Raw genomic sequence first — 13,647 nt, forward strand, 5'->3', positions numbered from 1 at the left:
CCAAAGTTGTGCAAAGTCAGACAACTTTCCGAACAAAACATGAAAGAAATAATGTACAACCAATTACTATTGTTCGAAATTGCTGAATTCCTAGCTTTGCATAGTCCAATAGGAGTGTTTCTGTGACACGACTTCTGATATTTAATTCTATTTTTATTTTCGTTTATGTTGATAATTGCTGTTTCACGGATATTTACAAATTGTTGCTTCTGTTGTTCTAGTTTATCATAATTCTGCATATCCCCCTTAACTCACTCAGTACGGCCAGTCCTCTCTTCTCCTCTAAACAGACCCCTCGGATGTCCAGTGGGTGTCTGAATGACCCAACCTTTAGCTTCCGTCGTCAGAATTGTGGTATTCTTTGTCAACATTCACCTCTTCTGTATAAGAGCCTTCCGCTTGCAATATTTTGATGATGGTAATTGGGGTGAAACACTGTTAACGTCGTCTCTTTCGCCGTTCGTATGGAGAGAGTTAAAGTACCTGGCATCCCCACCACTGACACTCTTAGTCTTCTACACACAAACCACACACCGGCACATGACACGTCAGTCTAATATCACTCAAAGTGAAAAGACGTTGGATTAAAGAAAGAACACACACACACACACTCACACACACACACACACACACACACACACTGACACACCGACACACACGGCACACACACACACACTACGCGAGCGCGCGCGGATGCATATATCACTGCGCACACACACACTGCCACACACACACCGTTACTGAATGCGGGCGCGCGCGCACACACACTGGCACATCAGTCTCACTCAGCAACCCGGCCGGCGTACTAGTAAGCATGCAAATATCCACACACACACACATGTACACACACAGTGACACACTGGCACGCAGTCACACACACACACACACACACACACATGCATACACTGGGCACACACAGTCGGCACACACACACACACACACACACACACACACACACACACACACACACACACACACACACACACACACACACACGTGACACACACATACACACACTTGACACGCTGACACGACACACACATACATACACACTGGCATATCAGTCTCACAAGCACGTTCTGGCACACACACACACACACACACACACACACACACACACACACACACACACACACACACACACACACACACACACACACTGACACACACACACACACACACACACACACACACACACACGCACGCACGCACGCACACACACACTGCCACACACTGACACTGCGCGCGCGCACGTCACGCACACACACACACACACACACACACACACACACACACTGGCACACACTACCACACCGACACACACACACATAAGGGCTTCACCGTCGGACGGTTCACGTCAAAGATCACTTAAAGTGAGACGCCGTTAAATTAAACAAAGAAAATACACCCAGGTTCATCACCGATTGTTGGAGTTTTAACGACCTATTGGCGCCTACACCCTTAAGGTCAAGTTTGTTTGGTTGGAGTTGTTTAAGTGGAGGTATTTGTTTGTGCGGTTGGGGTTGTACTGATGAGTTTGGTGGTGGGGGGGTTGTTTGTTTGGGTGGCTGGGGTTGTAATTCATCACCGTGCAGACACAGTCACTTTATATCACACCAACATATAGGCCTATGGGCGAAAGGCAGTTGTGGACTTTCTTCTTCCTGTTTGACACCTGTACTGCCGTCCCCAGTCACTTTTTCCCGCCTGCTGAACCCATCATCAGTTCAGTCAGGTCAGTCTAGCTGTTCCCAGTTTCTCTGTGTCTGGTTTGGGTTTTCTTTTTGTATCCGCCTTTCTGACAGTTTGTCTGTCTGCGGCAGCTTCAGTTCATTTGATGGTTAGCCTACTCCCCGATGTTCCTCTTTCATTATCTTAGTCCATTTCCTGGTCACTCTCCAAAGTTCAAGCTCCTTCCAAGTAGTGCCTCAGTGTAGTGTGGGTGAAGGCCTGTTGTGTGCAGTGGACGGAGGGGGCGGGAGAGTAGATCGGGTGGGGGTGAGGTCGGTTTGACTCTTGGTGAGTGTCCTCGCACCATGGTACATTTCGTGTATTTGTGAATTGTGCCGGTCAACATTTCGCACGTGCAGCGCTTTATTCAACATTGACCACCGTGTTGCCAAGAAATACTGCTAGCTCTGTTTGGGCAAATGTTGCTCGACTACAGAAATAGTTCGTTGAAGTCCATTTACGACATGTTTTTACACATTTAAAGTATATGCTAGTTAAAGATAAGTTTAAAGTGCTCGAAGGCTATAGTGCATACTAAACTAAATGTGACGGGTGTCTAGCTTTTGAACAATTCGAGCAACACTTCCGACTCGGCAGAACAGTTGTGTTTGTGTTCCTTCGGCCTTCGGGCGTCGAGTCATTCTAATTGAGAGTGCAATGTGTCACAAACCGTTTCTGTCCTGTCTGATTGTGGAAATCAAAGTGGAGTACATCGTTGATGACATCTGAGCGTATATAACATTATTTGCGTTTTTAGTGAAACCAAACAACGATACTGTCATGCTCTTGAAACTGATCCATTTGCATCTTCGATCCATTGAAGCTGAAACGTATTGATTTGTTTTTCCTGTCTGACGGGTCCCTATTATTACAAAGTCCAGAATGGATCTGAGACAGATTGTGCAGAAGAAGCTGTCACCAGATGAGAGGTGCCTGAAGGTATGACATTATTATATGAAAATGTAGGTTGCATTTTCTGACTTTGTAAAGGAAGTTGTGGATGTGTCCTGTGTTTTCCAGTTTCTAAGAACAGAATGAAAATGTACGTAATACTAATGATGTATAGTGGATTATATAAGATAGAATTGGAACAACAGCTATTCATTACGAGAGTGCGATGGGTGAGGGAGAAATATGAGGGCTGTTATTAACATACATAATGTGAAAACTTTCACAAAACTAGTGTACAGTATTGTTAGCGTCGGTAATGCTGATGCTGTTTTTCAGTTATCTGCATACACATACATATATATGTGTATATATATACACACAAATGTGTACACACACACACACACACACAAACAAACACACAAAGTGTGACATGTAATGATGTACTGGTTTGAACATACATATTATGCATGTATGTGCATGCTTACACAAGCACACACACACTGACAAACAGTATATTCAGCGAAACATTTAGCAGCTATATACACATGACATACATGTTTGTGTTATATATATCTGTACAAACTAATGTTCCTTGTGGCTGTCTAGCATCCATAACAAAATTTTAATGAAAACTGATGTGCATGATACAGTCTTGCAGAAATAGTTGGATCAAATAATACATGTATATATGGATTGAGATGAGGACTGAGATGATATGAGATGCTGATGGAGAGGGTGGAGAGAGAGAGAGTGTACAGGAATAGTTAGTGTGTGTGTGTGTGTGTGTGTGTGTGTGTGTGTTTCTTTAAAAAAAAAAAATCTTACAAACAAATAGAACACACAGTATAAATTATTTTACTAGAAATTGATTGTCATTGTTGAGTTAATAAGTTTTCAAAAGCTGTGGCTTCTTCACAACTTTAGTTCTTCAAGCTCACGTCATAGTTGATTATATTTGTTAGCTTTTGTGGAAAGCAGTTTCACATAAACACTAAAACAGGTTCATCAAAAAAAAAAAAAAAAAAAAAAAAAAAGGGGGGGGTGGGGGGGGACTGAAACATGTAACTTATATATATGGCTGCATCATATATATATATATATATATATATGTATGTGTGTGTGTGTGTGTGTATACATATATATATATATATGTCAGATGTTATTATCTTCATGCATGAGTGTGTGTTAAAAAAGAACTAACAAATCCAGTGTAATAATTAATGAATTAGATTAGAATTTAGGTTAACAAATGTTTCAGCTCAGTACCTCAGCTGAGTCAGAATTTTGTTTTATTGGTACTAATAATAGTCCTTAATCTAACAATCAGTGGAACAACATCCCCTTGGGGATGTTAAGAGCTCTTTCAGTACTTAAATAAATAATATCCTGACTTGTAAATTCTGTGCTAGAATTGTAGGAAATTAGTTAAACTTTTTTCTATTGCTCCCTCTTTCCTTCTTTTTTTAAATTTTATATTTTATTTTCTCTCTTCAATCAGCTTTATCTGACTTGCTTGTTATTTCATGAACCTGTATTTTTCCCCAGAACTAAGAAAGTCTTGAATAATTTTCTTGGGTATTTAAATCTTTTTTTATGGATTTGAACTCATTATCATTATGTGATGATATTTTATTCACTGAGGACAGACAAGTTACTGGCTGGCATTTTTAAAATTCATAATATGCTATTCTTTTTTGATGCATGATTTTGTGTATTACATAGTTGTTTTGGGAGTAATGCCCTATTTTAGCATCCTAAATTCTGGGACCTATTATAATGAAATATTTCATGTGTTTTGTATGGGCTTAAAGAGGCATTATAAGTGAAATGACATGCTGCATGAAATTGATCCTTCTAATTAAGAAATAGGTTTAATAAATATGACATGAAACAACTCAGAACCCAAACTGACTCTTGTCTTCTCAAGCAGTCATGTTTTTTTGTTGACTTTTTCATGGTTTGTGGGATTGGAAACTGAAAGAGGGTCTGTCTGATACAGTGCTTGGCACAAACTGATTGAATGTGACATCGGAGAAGATTTTCCAGAATTGCAAGATGGAGGCACACTAGTTTAGCGACTGAATCTGCATAAAAAAATTAGTAAAATAACCCACAAAATAGAGTAACAAACTACTGAAAATGCATAACAACATCTGCAAATGGTGATTTCATCTGTGTATGAAAATTGCCAGTGAAATATGTCCCTGAGTTACGGAGGCTAAAGTAGGTCTTGTTTTTATGTTCATGTGCCTTTTTCTTTTCTTTTTTTCTTTTTTTTTTTAATAAGGTTGCGACCCCCCACACCCCCTTCACCCCCCCCTCCCTCCCAAAAAACCAGCCAACCAACCAACCAGAACCAGAATGGTCTATGTTAGAAGCATCTTCTAGGTTTAACTGCATGAATATGGCCTGTTTTCTTTTTTTCTTTTTTTTGTTGTTGTAAAGTTCCATTGGATGGATCAATATTAACAGAGGCAATTTTTTTGCTTTGAATGTTGTCAGCCCTCATATGGTCATGTGTGGTTAACTAAGCTAAGCACCAGTAGAAGCTAGTTCTGTTCAGTTAGTCTGTTTTGAAAATCTAGACTGTCAGATTCATTTGTGGTTGAAGAAAAAAGAAGATATTTTTAATTAGACATACCTAACCGTGACCCACTAGTGCAGACTCAAGCAGGGGTCTGACATTCCTGTCCTGTACAAACTACTATCCGCCTATGCGGAGAAAACGAAAGTAGCTACGGATAATTAATTATTATTAAGATATTATTCAGTTCTGAGTCTGAAAAATTCTTTGTACACCAAATATGATATAAACATATATAATAACTTTTGTCTTTTACAGTGCATTGAGGCTGCCAAAATTGTGGATGATAAACGGCATCTCCGCATTGTTGCCATCGCAGAGAAGAGAGATGAGCATGCGTACGTACATTATCTCAACTAAAAAATACAACCTTTTTCCTTCTTGTGTATGTGTGTGTGTGTGTGTGTGTGTGTGTGTGTGTGTGTGTGTGTTTATGAGTGAGTGAGTGTGTGTGTGTGTGTGTGTGTATGAGAAAGAGAGAGAGAGAGAGAGAGAGAGAGAGAGAGAGAGTGTGCATTTTCCAGTGTGGATATTTATAATTTGTCTTGCATGCAGCATAGAAAGGTTTGTTTTGTTCTCTTCTTCACCCAACAGTGAAATAGGCTTTTTTTTATTTTATTTTATTTTTTAGTTACTTTTGTTTGATAATCAGTAAAGAATGATAGATATTAAAATGATTTTTTGTATTTATTTAAAAAAAATCCATAAGTTGATGTCATGAAACTGTTGCACATTAGCAGCTAGTTCTTGTATAAAGTTAGAAGTCTAAACATTTTGTAACTCAACACATGTCCAGATGAGCTACTGACAGTGACAATCACATTATTAAATTTAGTGCTGATCACTTGGTGACTCTGAAGATGAGGATGGAGGTAGAGTTAATGAAATGTGATTAGCAACTGAACAAGACAGTCACTAGGTTTGATTTGGGATGTTTTTTCCCATACTGGAAAATACAAATTGAAACTAATGTCATGCAAGAATTCAGTCAAGTTTGCGTTTATAATTGATTTTTGTGTGTTTTTTTTAATGTTTTTTTCAGAATTTTTATCTTTACAACAAGTCGTATCCCCTGCCTGAGCGCCGAGGACATGAAACTGGAAACTGTGTTGCCTGTGGAGTCACAACTGCGTTGTCATGCAGGTCAGTGACACAAACCAATACTGTGCACATGTGTGTTTGTAATTGTGTACATCCACTTATGATACACACGAGCATGTGCATGCAAACACACACACACACACACACACATGCACTCACACACACGCACACATGCGCGCACAAATACATGCACATATAGAGACATTTATTGGCATACACACATCCACCAACTCCGAAATTATCGAAAGGGAATGATATACCTAAAGAAGAACAGATAACCAAGAATTGTGTAATGGTAGAAAATGAGTAAAAGAAGGTGCATTGTGATCAGGGTTGTGAGAAACAGGGATATTTGTCAATGGTATAAATCTAAGGTTTTTTCTGTGAACTTTGTGAAATTAAAAATAAAATGGTTATTTCTGTATTGTTCTTAATGATAATGCTAAAGATGATTGATTAGAATTTTTTTTCCAAATTATATCAATATATGTTAAAACATTAAGAATTCAATTTCTTTTGTTGTTGTTTTTTTGGCTTGTTTGTACAAATTAATCACACAATAAGTAGCTGATGATACAAGTATAAGTATCATTCGTACTCCTCAGCAGGATTTGTCATTGATATTGACAATTTCAACTGATTCCTCAGAGGCACCACGAAGTGACAAGACTGGAAAATCTTCAGGTAAGAGTCCTGTGTTTGTAATTTTTCAATTGTGCTCTTTTACAAGAAAAGGGTAGGGGGATGGTCTGGCATGCTAATTTATTCAAATGCAATTTATGACAAGTGTCAGAATATGGAGATAGAGGAAGAAGTGTTTTGATGCTAATCTTGAAGAAAGCAGAGACGGTGTTCATTTTCCATTTGCTCCACAATGACTCGGTATCAGGAAGTTCATTGTATTGCACATTGTTCACTGCAGACTCAATGTTACTTGCTGACCTTTCACTGATATTGTCTTGTACTTGTAAACCAGTATCCCTGCTGATTAGGCAGTATTATCCATACCTGACATTCACAATCAGAATCATTATTGTTCTCATCTCAAGACTTAAGTGTAAAGCAAATCAGTTGTCTGAAGCAATCCAAGTACTTTTTATGAGGAGCAAATCCTTTCTGTTTGTTGTTTACATTACCTGACCTGTAAGAGTGTGCCTAAAGACAGGATTGTATTGTCATCATGTGGTATGAATACCTGTTAAAGTATGCCTAAAGACAGGATTGTGTTGCTTTGAACTGGATGTGATTGTGTGCTTGACACTGGAGGTGTGTGTTGTAGATTTCCTTCTTGGTCTGAAGTCCCCGGAAGTGCACATTCTGCTGGAGATGCCGCAACACAAGAGCACCCAGGCTTTCCTGGCTGAGATCAAGAGAGCACAGGATTGTAAGTTGTCAGGCTGCCCTGTTTGCTCTGTCTTCCCTGTCTACCCTTATTTACTTTAACACTGCAGATGGATTTCTTGAAACCGGTAATGTGTATTATATGAGCACAATGATAATGAGTATTTTGTTGGGTTATTGGGCAGTCAGGTGTTAGTGACTTTTTTGTAAAAACATGCTGCTGCCATTTGATACATTGCATTGAAGTGTAATCCATGGATACTGTAAAAGCCAGTTGATAAATTGCATTGAAGTATAATATATGGTTTGGAAGCACAGAAAGTGTTCAAGAAAGCCAGGGCCAAATCATCACCAGGGCCAAACGGAATACTGTACCTGCTGTACAAGAAATGTCCTGAAGTCCTTGAGTGGCTCCACAGAGTGACAAGATCAGCATGGAGGAACCTGAAGATCAGCATGGAGGAACCTGAAGATCAGCGAACAGTGAATGATAGCTGATGGTGTCTACATCCTGAAAGAGCAGAATTTAAGTACCATCAGCCAGTTCAGACCAGTATCACTCCTGAATGTCGAAGGAAAAATCATCTTCAGTCCTGAAGTGGTGACCACCCTGGAGGCATGGGTTCGAACCTGCTGAGGACCAGGAAAAAGAAAAAGGAAAGAAAGGCGGCAGTACGAGGGTATTCAGGAGTCATGACCTGGGTGTGGCCTGGCCCCCTTAGAGCGTAAGGAGTTCAGGGCCTAAACTCTTGACTGAGGGGGGCTTCTTCTCTGAAGATCTTGTACTGTCCAGCTCTCCCTAGAGTTTCTTATCACTATGGTTTGGATACTGAAAAAAAGGGTTAATACACTGCATTGAAGTCCAATATATGGTTTGGATACTGAAAAAGCAAGTTGATACTGGAAATCTGTTGGGCCCTTGTGGTTGGTTGGTCTTTTAGAAATATGACCTGGTTTTCTTTTTTTTTTCTTTCTTCTTCCTTTTTTGTGTTTTTGTTTGCTTTCCTCTTTGTTTCTCTTCACTGGTTCAAATTCTTAAGCGATGCTATTTTGTTATTATTTATTCTTTTAAAATGTTTTGATACTGTTTCTTTTTGTGTGTGTGCGCATGTATGTGTGTCTAGATGTACAAAATTTATACTGAGTCATTTCATGCAGAAATCTTTATACTGAGTAATCATGCAGAAATCCTTTCATGACAGAAATACTGTGTAATGTGCTTTTGAGCTGTGCTCCTTGGATGTTAAAATGTTTTGACTCTTCCTTTGTCGGATTAATATTATTAAGGATTTGTAAGGATATGGCTTCAGAATTCAGTTGATTTGAAATTTTCTTCCAGTTTACTTTCATCGTACACAAACTCACAAAGCAGCAGGGAGTAAGTTTTGAATGATGATATCCTTTCAGCTAGTCACAAAAAAAAAGTCTACCCAGTCTCCTCCTTTGCCCACTTCATTTCCATTGTTTTCTGCTGCGTTTTCACAGCACTTTTTCTCCCGTACTTAATGACCACATGTTGAACCTGTTCACCTTATCTCCTGAACCCTCCCACTGATGACTGCTGTCAGTGCTGTGAACACAATGCTGTATACACCCTTCATTCCTTGTCCACACTGTCTCCATTATTGAATTGCAATCCCTGCATATGCAAGTGCGCATTCAACACATACACAAGCATATGTGCACACACACACACACACACACACACACACACACACACACACACACACAACACAACACAACACAACACACAGTCACACACAGTCACACAGACACACACACACAGACACACACACACACACACACACACTCTCACACACATCCCTCCAGATCTTGAACCCCACCCTGTCCCCTATAAGACACCACCTCTGTTTTTTATCCCTTTGCCATTTTATTTTTCCTTGCCCTCAGTCCATTCCTGTTGCTTCTTCCATTCCATTCCATTCCCCTGCCCCTAACGGCCTAAGTGTGGCCCCTTTTCGATGACACATTGTCGTATAATCTTCCATTCCACCCCCCTGTCTGGTATCGTGGCCCCTTTTTGATGACACATTGTCACATATATCTTCCATTCCATCCCCCCTGCCCCTAATTGTGGCCCCATGTTGATGACGCATTGTCATATATATCTTCCATTCCACCCCCTGCCCTAATTGTGGCTCCATGTTGATGACACACTGTCACATATATCTTCCACTCCACCCCCTGCCCCTAATTGTGGCCCCTTTTTGATGACACACTGTCATATATATCTTCCACTCCACCCCCCTGCCCCTAATTGTGGCCCCTTTTTGATGACACACTGTCATATATATCTTCCATTCCATTCCCCCCTGCCCCTAATTGTGGCCTCTCTATGATGACATTCTATCATATATCTTCCATTCCACCTCTCTGTCCTGTATTGTGGCCCCATTTTGATGACACATTGTCATATATATCTTCCATTCCACCCCCCTGCCCCTAATTGTGGCCCTTTTATGATGACACACTGTCGTATATATCTTCCATTCCCCCCCCCCAACCCCACCCCCTCCCCCCGCCCCTAATTGTGGCCCCTTTTCGATGACACATTGTCGTATATATCTTCCATTCCACCCCCCAGTCTGGTATTGTGGCCCCTTTTTGATGACACACTGTCATATATATCTTCTATTCCACCCCCTGCCCCTAATTGTGGCCCTTTTATGATGACACACTGTCATATATATCTTCCATTCCACCCCCCTGTCCTGTATTGTGGTCCCTTTTTGATGACACACTGTCATTTATATCTTCCATTCCACCCCCTGCTGCTAATTGTGGCCCCATTTTGATGACACACTGTCATATATATGTATCTTTGATATGTAGAATCTCTGCCCCATATTGTGGCCCCTAATTGATGACACTCTTGTCATAGATATCTTTGAATAATTATGTAGAATATCTGCCTTTCATCGCATTACTTTATGAATTTTAAGTGATTAGTTAGATGCAAGGTGTAAGAATATTATCTGTGAAAGAGACATTGAAGACCTGTTTGCTGAAAGGAAGGTAACATTAAAAGAGCTTAGGTTAGAATTGTTTGTTGATATTATTATGAAGGTTTGATATCTTGGTAATTACTTGGCTGTTGCTTCTGTGCCTGTCTGATGATGTTGAATAGGTTCAGTTCTGTTTGAACAGCATTCCGGCAGAGTTGTGCCAAAAGGAAGAAAGAGAACAACATCTGTATACGTTTCGATGGTATATATAAAATCATATTGAGGATGCACTGACACCCTGATATTAAAACATTGATGTTTGTTGCATCAGGCATATTACTGCTACCCTTGACCTTGTGTGCAGCCATTGTTTGAATAGTTAGAGTTGTCATTCTAATGCCTCTGCACTTGCATAAGTTGGGATGGTTTGGATGCAGTTGAGTTAAATTTGCATGTAGGCATTTAAAAATTGGTAATACTTATTATTTCTGTAAGTATGTGTGTCATGTAATTGTTGAATCTGTATACTGAAAAGTAATGCTACCATATAACAGAGAAGGGAGTATTCGTGTTTTGTGACAAAGTTAGTGTCATGAGAATCACTGGCTTTTGCAAGAGAGTTTTTGTGAACAGTTTTTATTGCAGCCCCAGCTTCTCAGGTCAGATTTATTGGATTGATTGGAAAGAAATATCTCAAAAGACATGGTTTAATTGAGAAGAGAAGATTCCAGAGAGTAATTGAGAATTTCTTTTCTTTTTTTTTCTAAAAAAAAAAAAGTAATGGATGTAATTCTTGTATTCTCTCAGACAAAGTGATTGGAAGTGAATTATCAGGTATGTATTGTATGGTGAGTTAACCTGTTAGGTAAGTGCAGCATTGCCAAGTACATATTTCATGGTGAGTTGATCTCTTGCACAATGCTCAGAAGGTGATGCCATCTCCACTTGAACAGTGGTTATAGTGCATGCTGTGATGAGGGTGTTTGAGGAGATGGAGTGAATGCTGCTGCAACAGCAGAGGGCTGACCCTTTGTGTTGAAGACTACAGACATCTCCACTTCAAAAGTGGTTATTGTGCATGCTGTGATGAGGGTGTTTGAGCAGATGGAATGAATGCTGCTGCAACAGCAGAGGGCTGACCCTTTCTGAAGTTAACAAGGGACTGTCACTCGCATGTACCCTGCTTTGTGAGAAGTGACTGGTACTGCAAACTATTGATAGGCTTTCGGAATATATGATTTATATATAGTGTTAAGTGATCTTTAAAAAAAGAGAGGAAAAGAAGAATCCAGTTATACCACTTAACAGCGTAGTGGCATCTAATTGTCTGAAATTAGGTAAAGTTCATTGCTCTCACTAACGTATTGTTTTTGTTAGGATGTGATTTATTAGTGCACAGTATTAAAGAAAGAAAAAAACAAAAACAAAAACAGACAGACAGAGAAACAAAAAATCTAGTAATATCATTTAATAATGTTGTGGTATCATGTTGTCTTAATTCAGGTTTTATTATGTTCATTGCTTTCATTTACTTATTGTTGTTTGTTAGGATATGATTAATTAGCACACTAATATTTAAAAGAAAGATGTAAAAGACAAACAAATAAAAAGGATGAGTTTCAAAGAGTTTGAGTTATCAGTGATATATGAGAACCTTCATTATCAGCCCAGCAATCCTAGCAAAATGACACTGAACTGAAAGACTTATCAGTTATATTGTATGCATTTGTAAACTGAATTGCTAGTGAAACACTATAGTCATTATGAAACCAGGCAATCTGAAGATTGTTGATGATTGTCACAAACATGAAGAACCCTCTGTAGTCAGTATGAAACCAGGCAATCTGAAGATTGTTGATGATTGTCACAAACATGAAGAACCCTCTGTAGTCAGTATGAAACCAGGCAATCTGAAGATTGTTGATGATTGTCACAAACATGAAGAACCCTCTCTAGTCAGTGTGAAACCAGGCAATCTGGAGATTGTTGATGATTGTCACAAACATGAAGAACCCTCTGTAGTCAGTATGAAACCAGGCAATCTGAAGATTGTTGATGATTGTCACAAACATGAAGAACCCTCTGTAGTCAGTATGAAACCAGGCAATCTGAAGATTGTTGATGATTGTCACAAACATGAAGAACCCTCTCTAGTCAGTGTGAAACCAGGCAATCTGGAGATTGTTGATGATTGTCACAAACATGAAGAGCCCTCTGTAGTCAGTATGAAACCAGGCAATCTGAAGATTGTTGATGATTGTCACAAACATGAAGAACCCTCTGTAGTCAGTATGAAACCAGGCAATCTGAAGATTGTTGATGATTGTCACAAACATGAAGAACCCTCTGTAGTCAGTGTGAAACCAGGCAATCTGGAGATTGTTGATGATTGTCACAAACATGAAGAACCCTCTGTAGTCAGTATGAAACCAGGCAATCTGAAGATTGTTGATGATTGTCACAAACATGAAGAACCCTCTCTAGTCAGTGTGAAACCAGGCAATCTGGAGATTGTTGATGATTGTCACAAACATGAAGAACCCTCTGTAGTCAGTATGAAACCAGGCAATCTGAAGATTGTTGATGATTGTCACAAACATGAAGAACCCTCTCTAGTCAGTGTGAAACCAGGCAATCTGGAGATTTCTGTCGCAAAGGAAACATGAAGAACCCTGTTCACCCAGTCTGGATTTTCCAGTATTGTTTAATTGCAAATTTAAACCATTAAGTTAAACGGCTCTCTTTTTTCTTTATAACCTTTGGCTGTATAATACACTGACAAGTGCCTGTTACTGCAGTGAATGGTTTGAAGCATGTGTAATTGAAAAACAACCTACAGAACTGGACATGTCATTGCACATTTCATGACTACTATATTAGACTATAGAGGTCCACACTAATGTGATGGTTACTTTGAAGCATTGGCTAGTCCTGTCATTTTCAGCTTGAGGGAAAAATCAACAGGAAAAGCATTCACGGTTTCATTGTATGTTGTCATAAAGATGAACTGTCGGTTTCAGAAGAACATACAGG

At 39.4% G+C, this 13,647-nt stretch overlaps 1 protein-coding gene across 4 annotated transcripts in view; it reads left to right on the top strand.

The window, feature by feature from the left end:
* The first annotated feature begins 2,313 nt into the window (after nucleotides 1-2,313).
* Nucleotides 2,314-13,647, top strand: part of LOC143283081 (inositol polyphosphate 5-phosphatase OCRL-like) — a 49,918-nt gene continuing 38,584 nt past the window's right edge. The window contains exons 1-6 of one of the 4 annotated variants that reach the window (XM_076589119.1): nucleotides 2,314-2,670; nucleotides 5,465-5,544; nucleotides 6,249-6,349; nucleotides 6,956-6,991; nucleotides 7,587-7,691; nucleotides 8,988-9,026. In XM_076589119.1, the coding sequence (XP_076445234.1) occupies nucleotides 2,614-2,670; nucleotides 5,465-5,544; nucleotides 6,249-6,349; nucleotides 6,956-6,991; nucleotides 7,587-7,691; nucleotides 8,988-9,026 (418 nt within the window). In that variant the 5' untranslated portion in view covers nucleotides 2,314-2,613. Of the gene's footprint in view, nucleotides 2,671-5,464; nucleotides 5,545-6,248; nucleotides 6,350-6,955; nucleotides 6,992-7,586; nucleotides 7,692-8,987; nucleotides 9,027-10,816; nucleotides 10,877-11,421; nucleotides 11,449-13,647 lie in introns of all 4 variants that reach the window. The other 3 variants (XM_076589118.1, XM_076589120.1, XM_076589121.1) reach the window with 3 other exon arrangements.

Source organism: Babylonia areolata, chromosome 6, assembly GCF_041734735.1.
Source record: "Babylonia areolata isolate BAREFJ2019XMU chromosome 6, ASM4173473v1, whole genome shotgun sequence".
NCBI lineage: Eukaryota > Metazoa > Mollusca > Gastropoda > Neogastropoda > Buccinidae > Babylonia > Babylonia areolata.